We start from the raw sequence: 18,146 nt of genomic DNA, 5'->3' as shown, positions 1-18,146 counted from the left end.
AGTATGGTTTCAGTTTTCAATGGTACAGAGTTGGCTGTTACAGCTTTTATATACAGCTAATCAGAGATATTCTGTGGCAGAATGGAAGTTAGAGAAGTATTCAGATCTTAAGATAATAGAAATTACTAAGGATCAGGTTTGTTCCCATAGGAAATACATTGCCTTGTGGTTAGTTGTCAGAATCCCCTCCATTGGCAGGGTATGCCAAGATGGTGGAGAACCCTTTAAAAATTCTTGTTCATCCACTTGTTACAAATAGGGAGGGAAGTAAAGTACAAACACCACACACCAAGCACAGTTCTGTTTCCTTGGTCTTAGTTATTGCTTTATCTGAGGAGCAGATATTTTTCAAAACTTATAGTATGCAGATTCATCAGTCTCCTCCACAGCTCTATTTTCATAACTGAATTTTGCTTCCAATATGACATCTCTCTTTGCCTCATAGATCCCTCAAGAGGACAATGCCTTTGACAAATGCCTCTTCAGTGACTGAGTTCATCCTTGCAGGCTTAACAGATCAACCAGATCTCCAATTGCCCCTATTCCTTTTGTTTCTAGGGATTTATATAGTTACTATAGCATCGAATCTGGGACTAATAATTTTAATTGCCATTAATTCTCAGCTTCACACTCCTATGTACTATTTACTCTTTAACTTATCTTTCATAGATCTCTGCTACTCTTCTGTCTTTACCCCTAAAATGTTGATGAATTTTGTCTCAAAGGAAAACATCATCTCTTATTCTGGATGTATGGCTCAGCTCTATTTCTTCTCTTTTTTTGCTGTCTCTGAATGCTATGTGTTGACAATAATGGCTTATGATCGTTATGTTGCCATCTGTAATCCATTGCTGTATAATGTCACCATGTCTCATCAGATCTGCTCATGGCTACTGGGTGGGGCATATGTAATGGGGATTGTTAGTGCGATGGCCCACACTGGATGCATGTTGAGACTGTCCTTCTGCGATGACAACATCATAAACCATTACATGTGTGACATACTCCCCCTCCTCCAGCTCTCCTGCACCAGCACCTATGTCAATGAGCTAGTGGTTTTCATTGTTGTGGGCACTAATATTATAATGCCTAGTGTCACCATCTTCACCTCTTATGCTCTCATCCTGTCCAGTATCCTGAATATCACCTCCACTGAAGGCAGGTCCAAAGCTTTTAGCACCTGCAGTTCCCATATAGTTGTTGTTGCTTTTTTCTTTGGGTCAGCTACATTCATGTATTTCAAGCCACCTTCAACAGGGTCTATGAATGAAGGCAAAGTATCTTCAGTATTTTACACAAATGTGGGACCCATGCTAAATCCACTCATTTATTGCCTGAGGAGTAAAGATGTTCAAACTGCCTTGAGGAAAACCTTAAGAAGAATGTTTTCCAGAATAGGAGCAGGGTTTTCATGATGAAACTTGGATTCCAAGGCCCAAAGTTTTCTTTCTTTTCTTCCTTCCTTTCTTCCTTCCTTCCTTCCTTCCTTCCTTCCTTCCTTCCTTCCTTCCTTCCTTCCTTCCTTCCTTCCTTCCTTCCTTCCATCCTTCCTTCCTTGTTAATTGAAGCTTTCTCAGGAAGTGATCTTTACCCAAATTCTTTTCTCCTTATTGTCTTCTGCCTAACATTCTATGAGCAGGAACTATTTCCTTTTCTCTGTCAGTTAAAGTATCAGTGCCAGAAAAAAAAAAAAAACAAATCTAAAAGTGAAACCAAAAATTTTGGAATCAAATATGGTTTCTTAAATTTGCCAGTAAGGGAGCCATATCCATAGATGGAAAGACTGCTTCAAGAAACAACAGGACAAAGCTCATACAAATTTTATTTTAGGCCGAAGGTGAATTAGATATAGGGTACTTCTGAATTTGTAGGAGGAAATGGCAAATTACTTCAGCATCTTTGCCAAGAAAACCCCATAGGGGGCTTTGAAGAATTGTTCAAGACTTAAGATTACTAAATAACAACAACCTCTGGATTAACAGGGCTTGTTGTTGGTGCTAGGACCAAGGAAAGCCCTTCTTCAGGTCATCTCATAACCCTACCCAAATAAATAGGGTTATTTTGGATACTTGCTGTTTTAGTAGAAAGGAATGCCACAAACAGGGTAAAGGCTGTAATACCAACAGCGTGAGGGGAAAGTGAGCAAAACTGCAAACAAAATGGAGTTGTTTTAGTTTTTTCAGCTATCCACAGGTCAGTAGTACAATGGAAAATGTGACAGATTCGGAGTCACAGAATCACTGTTTTAGTCAGGAATCTTCTGCCTATGTACCTAGGGCAAGCCATTCCACTTCCCTGGCCCTCAGTTTTCCCATTTATAAGCATGAGATGTTTGGATTTGGGAGCTCTTAAGACACCTTACAGCTGTAAATCTATGATCTTTGACCCTCTGTTAAAATGCAAATATTGCATAAGATCATATGAAAAGTTATATGTTAAGTGTGGTGGCTCGCTCAACCTCTGCCAATAGTCACTCATCAGTAATTTCGGAAGAAAATGCCCATAGAGGAGCTTGTCTGGAAAATGGTAATAATATATGCAAATGACACAAAAATAATATATCTCTCTTCAACCCTCCCAAGCATATCAGGTATAACTGACCTTATAGCCCCCTTTGTTGCTTTTGTGATTTTTTTTCATATAGGTATTGTGCCCAGATAAATATTAGGTAGCACACAGAGTACAGTCTATCCCCAACATGGAAATCCAAAGAAATTTCCTTTTACTTCTATCCCTATGAAAACTAACTTACTTTTTGGACCAGATGCCTCTATTGGAAGGTGACATAGATATTTGCTGTCTCCCAAAATAGACATTCCACTGCTGGTCTGGCTCAGAAACGTAATTAAACATTTCCAGTGCAGTATAAAGGGAAGTCATTTGCAACTGGAAAAGGATGAAAAGGACAACTAAGAGACTCCAATTTAGAAGAAACATTTTCATTTTCTGAAAAAACTGTTAGCAGGAACAGGGATTTTTGCTTTTGTTTAGGTAGCAGTTATAATATTTGAGAGATTGAGACATTGATGTACCTTTTGTTGAACCACTGCTGAAGGAAAATTCCATGTCAAATTTGCTAAGCACTCAGAATGGACGAAGCATTTTTATTGCGGTGTCTTATCTCAGGACAGAACTGTAGCACTGTGTGATTTATTATCAGAAGTTAATTGGAAGGGAAGGACGAGATTGAATGATGAAGAGGTGTTTGCTTGGAATTTTACACTTTTCACACCTTAATCTCTTTTTACATTTCCAATCTATTTATATATTATTTTCTTCTACTCAATCCACTTAACCATAAGGGGTTATGCCATTCTTCAAGCATGGCACTCTATCTCCAATTGTGATGCCTTTGTACTGCCCTTGATGCCTGCAATATACTTCCTTTCTACTTGAAACTCTTGGAATCCCCAGCCATCTACAGGAATCCTTTTCTGATTTCTCTTGCTGTTGGTGCCTTCCTTCCCTATAATTCTTGTATTCATTTTGTACGTATACATATTTCTCCCTCACATATCTATGTAGATACACATTTTGTTTCTCGTATTAGAATTTCCAGAATTCTCACAGATTTCTAGACAGTAAGAAGTGTTTCCATTTTGTCTTTGTATCCCTGCTGCTAAGCACAATGTTTGGCATATAATAGACCCTTAAAAAATGGTTATTGATTGATGATTAACACATTTATGTGAATACCTATTGATTAAACGAATTATCATTTTGTTGAACAATGATTGTTTGTCTCTTTGATACTAAATATTCTCAATTTAACAGATGTATATTTGGTTTTAATTCTATGAATTTATGCTTTTTTTAAAAAAAAAAAGATGGACTTATGAGAATGTTGATTTTTGGGTACAGTCTATGAAGCATTCTAAATCTCCTAAGTTAAATGACCTTGAATTGATGAGACTTTAGGAATATGCATAAAATGGGCATGTGTCTCTGTGTTTTTCTAGTGATAAGTGTAGTCATTGTCATACTTATATGAACTGATAATATATTTGACATTTTCAATCATTATTTGGTCTTATACTCTTTTTAGATCTTGTTAGAAGACATGTGAAAACAAAATTCATTTGCAGCAGAAAAGCATTGATGAGAATGATAAACATTTGAACTTAGCTATTCAGTGTTTGACAAGCCTTAGGGTGTAAATTATCTAAGAAAGAACTGTATTTGTCAAGTATTCCTGGGAAATCTGTCCAAATAGAATTTGGGTTAAAGCCAACATCTTACGCCATACCACAAAAGTTCATGATATAAGGTCACAGCAGAAAGTTCATACATAAGTTATTATATCATACCATAATAAGTCTAAGTTGGATATGTGAACATGACCTGAATATTAAAGACGATACCATTTGAAAAAAAAAAAAAACCATAGGAGGCACCTTTTAAATTCACCATTTAAAGCTATTATTAGGGTGTGAATTGTTTACTAAACATGGAATAAACACAATTCAAGAGATAAAATAGATAATTTCAAATCTCTGAAATTGAAAAACCTTTGAATGAATAAAATGTAACGCTTCTAGGAAGAAAAGGAAAGTGGCTAACTGGGAAAAAAAAAACCCTTTGTCACAAGTGTGTTTGATAAAACTTTGACACCCAAGGTTTATAGACAAATAACAGCTAGGTGGCTTAGTGAATAGATGACCGGGCTTAGAGTCAGGAAGACTTGTCTTCTGGAGTTCAAATTTTAGAACAATATTTGCTCTCAGAGAGTATCTCTTAAAAATATACATTTCCCTAAGTCACAATGCAATTCAGGTGCTGGATAATATTAAGAGCTCAGGCAAACACATGTGTGAAGCATTCATAATATCCATTTAAACAATGAGTTTCTTATCTCTAGTCTTGGGTTTAACCATCTGCTTCATAAAGTCATCTGATTCTAGAAAACATTTTCCCTTGGAAATTCTTTGTCAAGACCTCTTTCCTAGGGCAGATATTAAAAAGTATTTCTTTCCCTTGATTCATTTGTTCATGTTCTAAACCACTTTGGTGATGTTTAAATCTGCTAGTGATAAGATTTGATACAATTTAGTAGGGCCTCACAAAACTTTCAATTCATGTTGTGAGAACCAGTTCTGTTTTTAAGGGGATAATCTTATAAACATCAGAGCTACAGGAAGAATGAATTAAGCTACCTGAAACTCTGTTCAAAATTTGGAAACTTCAGGGTCCATATATGACTTGTACGTTTTTATTTTTAATTGGATTTTGTATGTGGTATGGATAATGCTGCTCATAGACTGGAGGCAGAATCTTAAAACAAGAATCCCAGAGGACTGCAGATAAGTCCTAGTGTCTCTTGATATTGTCAGAGAGATCTGAACAGAAAAATAACCAAGATGTAAAAGTTTCTTGACAACTAATTGAAACAATTTTATATGTACCAACTTTAATCCTAGTTAAGACCTTAAAGACAATAAAACATTCAAAACCTAGGTATATGTGTATTTTTATGGGTAGGAATCTGTGAATATTAACAATGAACCTGAAAAAATTCAGTAGCCCCTTATTTTTTCTAGAATAAAATCGAAAATATATAATTTTGGACCATCATTTTTACTTGGCCTTTTTCATTGTTTTTCACTGGCACAAAAGTTGAGGTTTTGATGTTAGCAATATGAAATTATAATTATCACAGTCCTTTGAGTATATTCCTTACCCAATGGAAAACATTTGAAAGATAGTCCCATATATTTTAGCTCTCAAGTGGAAAGCCTAGTCTTATTGCTTTTCCCAAAGTTACATTTACTACCCCATTAAAAATAAGAACTTTTTCATCTTTATGACATCATATCTTAATCATATCCTTCTTTTGAGGATATATATCATTTTTATATCAGTCAGCAAAGATGTCATACTGCAGAGACCTCATATTATACATGAATGTATAACTATTAAATCAATGACCTAGGAGATAAGTCTAAGAACTGCTTTGTCTTAATTGTGTAGGCTAGGAAGTTGACAATTGCTGGTCATAAATTCAATATAGTTAAGTTAATCCAATTGTGTCCTTTACACTTTCATTCTATTATAGTAGTTCAGAGCTGCTTGATGATCATAATAATATCATCCAGTATAAAAATTTACTATTCTTCCATGGTTAGAAAAAGTTGCTATGAAAGAAGGAAAGACATATTTGTAATAGATCAGAGGACTAAGATCAGGCCTAAGCCCAAAGTCACAGACTAACCTATCATAGTTATACCAGGACAAAATTCCCTTAACTCTGCTTTCAGGTCTATGTCGTAGATAACTTTTGGAATAGCCAATCATGCACCAGAGTGTGGTATTTATTCACAGAGCATCAAAACCAGGCTCAGAATCAATCAAATGAGGCATATTCTTGTTCAGAAAGAAAATCGCCTAGTGGGGAAACTGTGTCAAGAGAATGCTACCATTATCTTCAAAAAGACACCTTCTCAATCTTCTAAATTATCTACATCCACCTATAGCTTTTTCTAGTTGCCACTCTCTTTTAGCAACTCTTGGCATTTTCCTTTGAATGGTAGAGTGTTGTCTTACAGTCACTTATATGTAAATTTAAATTCATAGCAAATCAGATTGCAGTTCTACCTCACATAACAAATTCTTAACTAATTAGAGAAAAGTATGATTATTTTTCCATGTAATAATAGTGAACTCTAAATAACAACAAATTACTTATTAGATACATGAGAAGTTTTTTCCAAAAGCATTCATTCAACATTTTTTCTTTTATTCCCATCTAGTTCAGACATATCTTGATGTAAAACTGAATAATTAAAAATGAAAAGTCACTTTAGTTTCACACATAGTGTGAATACATGACATTTTATTCAAAATCCAGAAAAATAGTGGCACTATTGACCTGGATATCTTAAAGCATTGCATAGTAATGTCTAAGATAAAAAGAAAACTCCTTTAAACTTGGGTGACTGTTGATGCTGGGTTGATGGAAATATATAACTTTACTACATATTGTTACAGGCACAATTTTATAATTTTCCTAATCACTTGTCAGACAAATCACCATAAAAATCACTTCTTCAGTATAAGTCATTATAAGTCCTCCTCTCTCTCTCCAACAGGTACTTTGACTAATAATATTTGTGATAGAGAAAGGAACTCATTTTCTAGGTAAACACTATTTTAGAATTTACAAGGCTTTTCTTAGTTGTAGATTCTTGAAGCTCCTTCTTTTATAGGCCTGATAAAATTTAATGATGTTGCCATGGTTGAAGATACAGAGGATTAGAGAACTGGCAAACTTCCAAAGAACTTTACAGAAAGTAAGAATTTGCAAGGTCTTTTGCACTTTTCCCCAATTACAAATAACTTTGATTATTATTCATTTTAAAGCAAAGTATACCCAAATACTTGATAGTTTTTAATTATGAGAAGTTTCTAATAGTTATAGTTTAAAATCGTAATTTCACAGTGTTCAGTTCAAAAGTGGAATTAATCTTCTAATGACAATGATCTTGTAGATATTTTCCAAATTAATAACATTTTTAATCATGGTTTCCCAAAAATCTCAATGCAGAAGATAATAGACATATTACCAACTTAAAATCCAATATTATAGATTTTAAATGAACACATCAGTTGTTTTGGTCAAATGATGACTATCTAGTTAAAGGCATTTCTGAATTATTTTAAATAGAAAAAAATGTTCCATTGTGTATTCTATTAATTTTGGCATTAAAAAAATCACTAGGTCTATATTCTTACTGTTCAGGTAATTGAGAGTCTTACTTCAGACCATCCTTTAGTGGAGGTTCACATCCACACCGTGAACAAATGGTATCCAATGGTCCTTATGGGTGGTTTTTTTTTTTAAGCTATTTTCTTCATCTCAGTTTCTTCAGTCTTTTTCTTTCTTTCTCCTGTGGAATGTGACTAAAGCCCTGAGACCTCCAAAAACCACCTCTCTTTTCATATTCTCATCTAATACTTCACTTACCTTCAATACTTTCTCAGTCTCTCATGTATAGCTTACAAACCTATTTCATTCTATTTACAGAGCTAGTTTTTTTCCCTTCATTGAACCTTCCCTTTGCCAGTTGGCACAAATTTCCTTATACAATACCAATTAATTGCAAAACTTTTACTTTCAGGTTTTTAGCTTAAAATTCCTTTTAAATTTTACTTCTGATTTCCCTAAACAATTAAGTTCTGTGAAATCATTAACAGAAAAATACACTCCAGAAAACAGAGAGAGAGAGAGAGAGAGAGAGAGAGAGAGAGAGAGAGAGAGAGAGAGAGAGAGAGAGAGAGAGAGAGGTTCCTCTATTTGTATGTACCTTAGTACTCAGGGTACCCAACACCACAAATCCATTAGGATCTTTCAGCATTTGTTACAATATTCCAACCACATTTTCTTCACATTTTGTAGATACACAGGCAACCTTTCCAGTCAGTTTACTTCTTAAATACTTAACAATAAAGACTAATTTGTTCCTAGTCTATCAAGGCAGAAAGTGAATTATCTGAAAAATTTTTCTGTCATATCTGTAGGTAAGACAAGAGTTCATGATCAAACAAGAGATGGAGAGGATCAGGGGAGTCGAAATGCATAATTTTTATTACATTAAATGAAAAAAAAACACAAACAAAACCAATGCAGTCAAAATTAGCAGAAAAGCAGGACAATGGGGGCAGTTCTACAAAGGTCTCTCAAATAAAGACTTCATTTCTCTAATACACAGTGAACTGAGTCAAATTTATAAAACTATAGGCTATTTTCCAATTGATAAATGGTCAAAAGATATGAACAGGCAATTTTCAGAAGAAGAAATAAAAATGATCAATAATCACACAAAAAATGCTCTAACTCACTATTGATTAGAGAAATAAAAATTGAAACAACTGTGAGGAACCGCTTCAAACTTATGCTATTGACCAACATGACAGAAAATGAAAATGACAAATGCTAGTAATGAAAATAGAAAAATAGAACACTAATGCACTGTTGATGGAGTTTTGAACTGGTCCAACAATTCTGGGCAACAATTTGGAATTATGTCCAAAGGGCTATAAAATGATGAATACCCTTTGACTCGGCAATACCACATCTAGGTCTATATCCCAAAGAGATCAAAAGAAATAAAAGGACCTATATGCACAAAAATATGCACAAAAAGCATCTTTTTATGGTGGCAAATAATTGGAAACTAAGGTGATAAATTCACAGTTCCACCAACAATGACTTTATGTAATTTACTTCCCACAGATCTTCCTGTATTTGCCATTTTCCATTTTTGTCAGCTTTGGAAATTATGAATTCATTCCTCTGAGTTGTTTTAATCTGCATTTCTCCAATTATTAGTGACCTACAGAATTTTTTTTCATATGGCCATTGATAGCTTGGATTGCTTCTGAAACCTTTCTTTATATGTTTCTCAACCATCTATCAAATGGGGAATTGTTCTTATTCTTATAAAGTTGAAGCAATTCTTCATTAATCTTAAATATATGACTTTTATCAGAAAAATTTGTTACAAAAATCCCCCCATTCTCAATTCCCGTTTGTCTTTTAATTTTTGCTGAATTGGTTTTGCTTAAGCATAAATGTTTACTTTTTTGTAAGCAAAATTGTCCATTTTTTCTCCTCTGAACCTTACCATCTCATTTGCTCTGTAGATCAGGAAAGAATAGGTCATTTCTTCCATATTCCACCTAATTTGTTTATGATATCATGTTTAAATTTTGCATTTATTTGGAGCTTATCTTGGTATACATGTGAAATGTTGTACCTTTGTGTAGTATACGTTACCAATAGCTTTGTAGAATTCTTTGAGATCAGGTAGTGCTAGCCCCGTTTCTTTCCCACTTTTTCTCCCTATTAATTCCCTTAATATTTTTGACTTTTTGTTCTTCCAGATGAATTTTGTTGTTTTTCTTGTTTTATAATGCAGTACTTTGGCAATTTGATTGGTAACCACTGAAGAAATCAATTAATTTAGTTAGTATTTTCAGTTTTATTATACTGATTTGATCTACCCACAAGCAAGTAATATTTCTCTAGGTGTTTTGTTCTGTTTTTTTGGTAAATTTTTGTTTTCTCAGAGATGGAAGCTGAGGAATGGAGTAGGCCCCATGACCTGAGACATGGAGTGGGAAGGAGGAGATGTCTACATGTGAAACCTTGTAAGAGTCAGGAGGGGTCAACCCACAGAGAAATAGTTATGGTACTTGGAAGTCAACCTCGAGTTAAGATGAAAGAGAACTTTACTTGGACACTTAGTATTGATTAAAGATGTTACTTTGAATGTTAAGCTTTATTTTATTGAACAATGTTTAGTTTATTGCTGAATAGAGAGTTCATTATACTATGAGATCAGACCCTTGAAATTATTCACAGAGGACAACTGTTCCATTCTGCAGCTTCTGCCTCTGGGACAACAAAGCTCAACAGGGCAATGACAATGCTAACACATACACTGTCATCTCAATTCACCTCCAAAGTTCAGAGGTTCTGTGATAACAGCTCAGTTCACTTTACCTTCTCTCAAAAGGGGCTAAGCCACCTTCTCATGCTTGAGTTTCTTCCCTACAGCTCTATTTGATTTCAAATTTTAGAGGCTCCTTCAGCAAGTTTCTGCTGTCAGAAGTTTCCTCTCTGCTCTCAGAGGTCTCTTTTCTCACTTCTCAGGGGTCTTCTCTCTCAGCTCTCAGAGGTCTCTCCATTCTCAGAGGTCTCTTCTCCCTCTCACAGGTCTCCTCTCATCTCTCTTATTCTCAATATTGGCTCACTCCTTCAATGCTGTCTGTCTTCATATTTGCTTTCTCAACACTGGCTCTCTTCATATGCAGTTCTACTCAGCATCTGATTGAGTGGAACCCGCATGTATGTATCCGATTGGTTACAGCCCACTTGCACATATCTGACTGGCTAAATTTCAATCCTGAAAAGCATCAAAAGATCCTACTTTGCTTGTTGTTACACTATGTAAATGACATTTCTACTAAAGTGATGATTTTATTTCCTCCTTAAATTTTTTATATTTGAAGTTTTTGTTTCCTATTAAATTATAAATTTGGTAGAAAAAGTCTAAAATATGAACAAAGAAATAGACTATGAAATAAAATCCAGAGTAAAACCCCAAATGTTAATTTTTGTATTTAGAGGAAAAGGAAAAATGTATAAGTAGATGTAAACTCAAGTATGTATAGACTATTAACAAAATAACAAATGTAGTTTCTGTGTTCCTTTTCCACTTCTATTCTTTCTCTGTTTATTTAGACATTTTTGTTGCTATCCTACTTTTATTTACTCTTCTATTCAGCATTAAATCCTTATACAGCGTGGCCCTTTCCCACATTTCCAGTTTTCTTATATGTTCCTTCCTTCCACTCATTGTTTGGTACAGCCATACTGGTTTCCTAAAAGTTCCTTACACAGACACTATACCTCTCATCTTCATTGGTTGTTCTCCAAAGTCCGGAATTCACAACTTCGAACCCTCTGTTTCTTTGAAGACTTAGCTTGAGACACCTTTTACATAAAACCTTCATGTTCCTGTTGGTGCAGTATTACTTACATACTTTCCCTTGTGGGAAAGCAACCCTATTTACAATAGGTCCTAGATCTAATGCTTTACATATTTTATTGTTTTTTTCTTCAAAAAAGAATCAGTTTTATTTACGAATTCATTTTTAATTTTATTACTCTGCTTCTTGATTTTCAAATTTTTCTGATTTATTGGGCTTTTAAAATTTCTTAATTTCCTAGTTTTAAAAAATTGCATACACAGTAGATTAAATTGCTCTTTTTTTCTTTTGTTGATAAAAGTGTTTAGTGAGACAATAAATTTCCCCCAAGGAACACTTTGGTTGCATCTCCCAAATATTGGTTTGTTGTCTTATTCTTATCATCATCTTAAATGAAATTATGATTTCTGTGATTTTTTTGACCCTTCTAATTCTTTGCAATTAAGTTATTCAGTTTCTATTTGATTTTTAATCCTTCCTTCAGTGGTCCTTTATTTAATATATTTTTTATTTCATTTTGGTCATAATTTTGGTTATTAATACTTCTTTTCTGGGATTGAGAAGAGGGATTACAATTCATTATATAACCATAGAACACATGGATGGATGAAAAAAATCATTCAAAAGATCATTGTAGAATAGTGATATATTCCTTTCAAGAAGCAGAACTTAACTGTATGCAAAAAAGTGAGGGAAACCATTTACTGACACTGTGCAGAATATAACTGTTTGAATTCTGGCCTGTAAGGTAAAAATTAACTGTGAAGAATTTTGCTAGATATAGTATCTTTTTAATATCATTCAATCCTGTGAAAGATTCCATTGCAGTATTTCCAAGTTGTACAATATGTGTAAATTCACGGATGACTTTGTATCATACCCTATATAGTCTATACACCCTTCTTTACCAGATGAGAGAACTAATGCCCAGAGGGACAATGTGAAGGTTATGCAGATAACTGATGGAATAGCTGAAGCCACAGCCCCAAGTCTCTTGCTTCTGAGGGCACTGTTTTTTTCTGTTGTACCATTAACTCCTCTGATGAGAAAAGAACAAGATGAATTTGGGCTTTCTCAGAAAAGAGTTATAGAATCTGTATGGTAACCCTATGGGAGATAATCCTTAGGAAATATGAGGATGTACTTTGTAAAAGAATAGAGCACATGGAGTCAACATGGCACTACTGGACATTAAAAGTGGACTTGTATTCTAGACTGTGAGATCTTTAAGAGTAGGGGCTGCTTTTTGTTTTTATTCATCACCACCTAGCTGTTCCAGAGTATAAACACTTCAACCTTATTGACTCCCTTATGATTTCTCTATGTGGTTTAATTTTTTTTCTCCTTTATTTATTTATTTAACTTTTAACATTCATTTTTTTAAAAAAATTTATTTATTTATTTAACTTTTAACATTCATTTTCAGAGAATTTTGGGCTCCAAATTTTCTCCTCCCTTGTCCCCTCCCCCCACCCCAAAACACCGAGCATTCCAATTGCCCCCATCACCAATCTGCTCTCTCCTCCATCATTCCTCTCTGCCCTTGTCTCCATCCTCTCCTCTGTCCTGTTGGGCCAAATAACTTTCTATACCCCTTTACCTATATTTCTTATTTCCTAGCGGCAAGAGCAGTACTCGACAGTTGTTCCTAACACTTTGAGTTCCAACTTCTTTACCTCCCTCCCTCCCCACTCCTTCCCTTTGGAAGGCAAGCAATTCAATATAGGCCAAATCTGTGTAGTTTTGCAAATGACTTCCATAATAGTCGTGTTGTATAAGACTAACTATATTTCCCTCCATTCTATCCTGCCCCCAATTACTTCTATTCTCTCTTTTGATCCTGTCCCTCCCCATGAGTGTCGACCTCAAATTGCACCCTCCTCCCCATGCCCTCCCTTCCATTGTCCCCCCCACCCTGTTTATCCCCTTATCCCCCACTTTCCTGTATTGTAAGATAGGTTTTCATACCAAAATGAGTGTGCATTTTATTCCTTCCTTTAGTGGAATGTGATGAGAGTAAACTTCATGTTTTTCTCTCACCTCCCCTCTTTTTCCCCAAACTAAAAAAGTCTTTTGCTTGCCTCTTTTATGAGAGATAATTTGCCCCATTCCATTTCTCCCTTTCTCCTCCCATATATTTCTTTTTCACTGCTTGATTTAATTTTTTTTAAAGATACGATCCCATCCTATTCAATTCATGCTGCACACTCTGTCTCTATGTGTGTGTGCATGTGCATGTGTGTGTGTGTAATCCCACCCAGTACCGAGATACTGAATAGTTTCAAGAGTTACTAATATTGTCTTTCCATGTAGGAATGTAAACAGTTCAACTTTTATAAGTCCCTTACGACTTCTCTTTGCTGTTTACCTTTTCATGCTTCTCTTCATTCTTGTGTTTGAAAGTCAAATTTTCTTTTCAGCTCTGGTCTTTTCATCAAGAATGCTTGAAAGTCCTCTATTTCATTGAAAGACCAATTTTTCCCCTGAAGTATTATACTCAGTTTTGCTGGGTAGGTGATTCTTGGTTTTAGTCCTAGTTCCTTTGACTTCTGGAATATTCTATTCCATGCCTTTCGATCCCTTAATGTAGAAGCTGCTAGATCTTGTGTTATCCTGATTGTATTTCCACAATACTTGAATTGTTTCTTTCTAGCTGCTTGCAATATTTTCTACTTGACCTGGGAACTCTGGAATTTGACCACAATATTCCTAGGAGTTTCTCTTTTTGGATCTTTTTGAGGTGGTGATCAGTGGATTCTTTCAATATTTATTTTGCCCTCTGGTTCTAGAATATTAGGGCAGTTTTCCTTGATAATTTCATGAAAGATGATGTCTAGGCTCTTTTTTTGATCATGGCTTTCAGGTAGTCCCATAATTTTTAAATCGTCTCTCCTGGATCCATTTTCCAGGTCAGTTGTTTTTCCAATGAGATATTTCACATTATCTTCCATTTTTTCAATCTTTTGGTTTTGTTTTGTGATTTCTTGGTTTCTCATAAAGTCATTAGCCTCCATCTGTCCATTCTAATTTTGAAAGTACTATTTTCTTCAGTGAACTTTTGAACCTCCTTTTCCATTTGGCTAATTCTGCTTTTGAAAGCATTCTTCTCCTCATTGGCTTTTTGAACCTCTTTTGCCAATTGAGTTAGCCTATTTTTCAAGGTGTTATTTTCTTCACCATTTTTTGGGTCTCCTTTAGCAGGGTGCTGACCTGCTGTTCATGCTTTACCTGCATGTCTCTCATTTCTCTTCCCAGCTTTTCCTCCACCTCTCTGACTTGATTTTCAAAAACCTTTTTGAGCTCTTCCATGGCCTGAGCCCACTGAGTGGGCTGGGATACAGAAGCCTTGACTTCTGTGTCTTTGCCTGATGGTAAGCATTGTTCTTCCTCATCAGAAAGGAAGGGAGTAAATGCCTGTTCACCAAGAAAGTAACCTTCTATAGTCTTATTTCTTTTCCCTTTTCTGGGCATTTTCCCAGCCAGTGACTTGACTTCTGAATATTCTCTTCACACCCACTTTTCCTCCGGATCCTCCCAGCCAGTGCTTGGGGTCTGAGATTCAAATGCTGCTTCCCAGCCTCAGGGCTTTGGGCAGGGGCAGGGCTGCTATTCAGTGTGAGATTAAGTTCAGGTGCTCAGGTGGGGGCAGGGCTGCCTCACAGGGCTCAGTTCCCTCAAGGGGTTTATGCAGAGACCTTCAACAATGGATCCAGGTTCCTGCCTGCTTGGGGAGCCCTGGTCTGCTCCTGCCTCCACTGTTGCCTCCCGAGGGGTCCTGAGTTATGGGAGCACCCCACTCCCCTCTTGACCCGCCAAAGAGACCCTCTCACCAACCCCTTTTACCTGTGAGTGGAGAGACCCGCGCAGCTGCTGGAGATTCCGTCCCTGAAGCCTGCTCGGATCTGCTCCTCTTGGCGCCGTGCAGCCATGGCAGGGCTGGGCTCGGCTCTGGGTCCAGGGCGCGAGGGACCTCTTGTGAGAGGTTTGCAGGGCTCTCTGGAACAGAAATTTTGTCTGCTCCACTGTCCTGTGGCTTCTGCTGCTCCAGAATTTGCCGGGGGTTCTTTTTTACAGACATTATATGGGTTGTGGGTTTGGAGCTAGTGTATATGCGTCTTTCTACTCCGCCATCTTGGCTCCGTGCCCCCTGTAGTTTAATTTTTTATGCTTCTCTTGAGTCTTGTATTTGAAAGTCAAATTTTCTATTCAGCTCTGGCCTTTTCATCAAGAATGTTTAAAAGTCCTCCATTTCATTGACTATCTCTTTTTCCCATGACAGGATTATTTTTAATTTTTCTGGATAGATATTTCTTGGTTGTAATCCTAGCTCCTTTGCCCTCTTGAATATCATATTTAAATATTGTGTTATCTTGACTGTGGCTGCATGATATTGCAATTATTTCTTTTTGTCTACTTGCAATATTTTCTCCTACACCTGAGAGGTCTGGAATTTAGCTCTAGTATTCTTGGGGGTTTTCAATTTGTGATCGCTTTGAAGAGGTGATTGGTGGATTCTTTCAATTTTTATTTTACCCTCTATATCTAGAGTATCAGAACAGTTTTCTTTGCCAGTTTTTTGAAAGATGATATCTTGGTTCTCTTTTTCTGATTTTTTTAATGTTAAAATTTGGCTATGCTACCAGGGTGGAAGGGGCACTTTCCCAGGTTTCAGTTTTTTTTTTTGTCCAACTGTCTTAAGAGGTAATTCTGGGGGTCTGTAAGTTTTTAGCTGTTGTCTTTGAGTGACCATGTATACTCTCTCCTTCCTTGGAACTGTGATCAGGGCCCATAGAACCATGGGGCCACAAGTTATGGTATGCTAATTCTTCTCCTTATCCTGGGAATGTGACACAGGACCGCAAACCAGATTCATGCATTGACAATGCAATAGAGTCCTGCCCCAAGGAAGGGATTCCACTAGGAAAGGGATCCCTGTAATGTCCTTTTGACCACTTGTGCAATCCCCTTACCATCTGTGTGCTGAGAACTCTAGAAGCTGCTGCTGACAATTATATTGATCCCCCATCCCCCTGAAATCCCTTCCCAGAATGATACTGGTTTGTTGAGGTATGGTCTCCTTCTGTTTTGTTGGGTGTTGACTGGCCTGGACTTTGCTTCCATCTTACTCCTGTTTGATGTACCTTTCCTGTTGGACTCAGGTTCTCTCAGACTGGAAACTTGTTTCAATGGGTGTTTTTTGTGGGTTCTTTCTTTCCACAATTTGTTTTGAGGGTGTTTTTAGACTTGCTTGTATGGGAATTTGGGAGAGCCCAGGTGACTTACTGCCTTTTCTTTGCTATCTTCCTGACAGACATTTCAGTTGACTACTGTTCAGCACTCCTTTACTGCTCCATGGATCCTTTAACTCTTGTATGTCTGTGAAATCTTAAAAATTCCTCCATTTTCCCCTAATGGGTTTGTTCTCTTTTTTTCTTCCTTTCAAAAGATGATTTTCCAAATCAAATTTTTCCAAGGAGCTTGACTCCATCATAAACTTACTCTTCCCCAATTCTTCCATTAAAACACCATCAAAATCATTTACCCCCTTCTCCACATTTGATTTTTGCTAAAATTAACCCTTCTATTTATGCTCTTGATATCCTTCTCTTTTCTCTCCATTGACATCTTACACCTTTGATCATCCATTCTCTCTTTCTAGTCTTCAGTCTATTTACTTGCTCATTCCTTGCTAATTACAAATATGCTCAGATCCATTCTCTCCTTTAAATACCTTCATTTGACTTTGCAATTTTCTCAGGAAGTTTTTCAGTGTTGATCCTTCTTTTCCCTGTCAAATTCCTTGCACAAAGTATTTATTCTTGTTAATTCATATTCTATTCTCTTTTGAGCCACTTGAAATCTGTCTTGAGCCCTTCCTTGTATTGATATAGTGTCTACTGCCATTACTGATAGTATTTTATTGCAGTCCCCAAAGTTTTTTCCTCAATCATCATCTTTCTTGACTTCTCTGTAGCATTTGAATATTGATCATTTGTTCCTCCTGATTATTGTCTCCTCCTTGTGTTTTTGAGAATTTTCTTTATACTCGTTCTCTTTTTACCTATTTGACTAATCCTTTTCACTCTCCTTTACTGAATCATCATCCATGTCCTCTTCCCTCTTGTGTGGTTATACCTCAAGGCTCTTTCCTGGGCATTTTGTACTCTGTCCTTTTTTTGGGGGGAATACCATAGGCAGTGGGCTTAATTGTCATCTCTTCACAGATGACACCCAAATCTATACACCTACATATTAACTCAAATGCCAACTTCTGTAGACAGAGGTTTTTCTGTTTTTGGTTTGTTTAATACCCCTTGCTTCTAGAATCTTTTCTCCTAAGGTAATCTTCCTTCTACTTATTTATTTATATCATGCCAGTCATTCTTGGGATGTAAACTTTTGATTGGTAGATATTCTTTTTCACTTTTGCATACCAATGTATCCTAAGAGCTTAGTACACTGACTGGCACATAATAAGTGCATAATAAATGCTTCATGATTGACTGATATCTAGTTCTTATCTCTTTTCTGAGCTTCAATTCTAAACCACTAAGTGCCTATTGCACTCTCCATGGATGTTCCAGAGGCATATCAGACTTAACAAGTACTAATCAACACCCATTACCCTCCCTCCCAAATCTACCCCTTCTTTCTTG

At 36.2% G+C, this 18,146-nt stretch overlaps 1 protein-coding gene across 1 annotated transcript; it reads left to right on the top strand.

Moving 5' to 3' along the window:
- Nucleotides 1–452: 452 nt before the first annotated feature.
- LOC140509035 (olfactory receptor 8B3-like) lies at nt 453–1,415 on the top strand. Its single transcript, XM_072616946.1, has one exon. The coding sequence runs from the start codon at nt 462–464 to the stop codon at nt 1,413–1,415; it is 954 nt and encodes a 317-aa protein (XP_072473047.1). The 5' UTR covers nt 453–461.
- The last annotated feature ends 16,731 nt before the right edge of the window (nt 1,416–18,146 follow it).

Source organism: Notamacropus eugenii, chromosome 5 (genome assembly GCF_028372415.1).
Source record: "Notamacropus eugenii isolate mMacEug1 chromosome 5, mMacEug1.pri_v2, whole genome shotgun sequence".
Taxonomy (NCBI): Eukaryota; Metazoa; Chordata; class Mammalia; order Diprotodontia; family Macropodidae; genus Notamacropus; species Notamacropus eugenii.
Note: the sequence above shows the minus strand (reverse complement) of the source record. Positions and strands in the feature narration are given on the sequence as shown.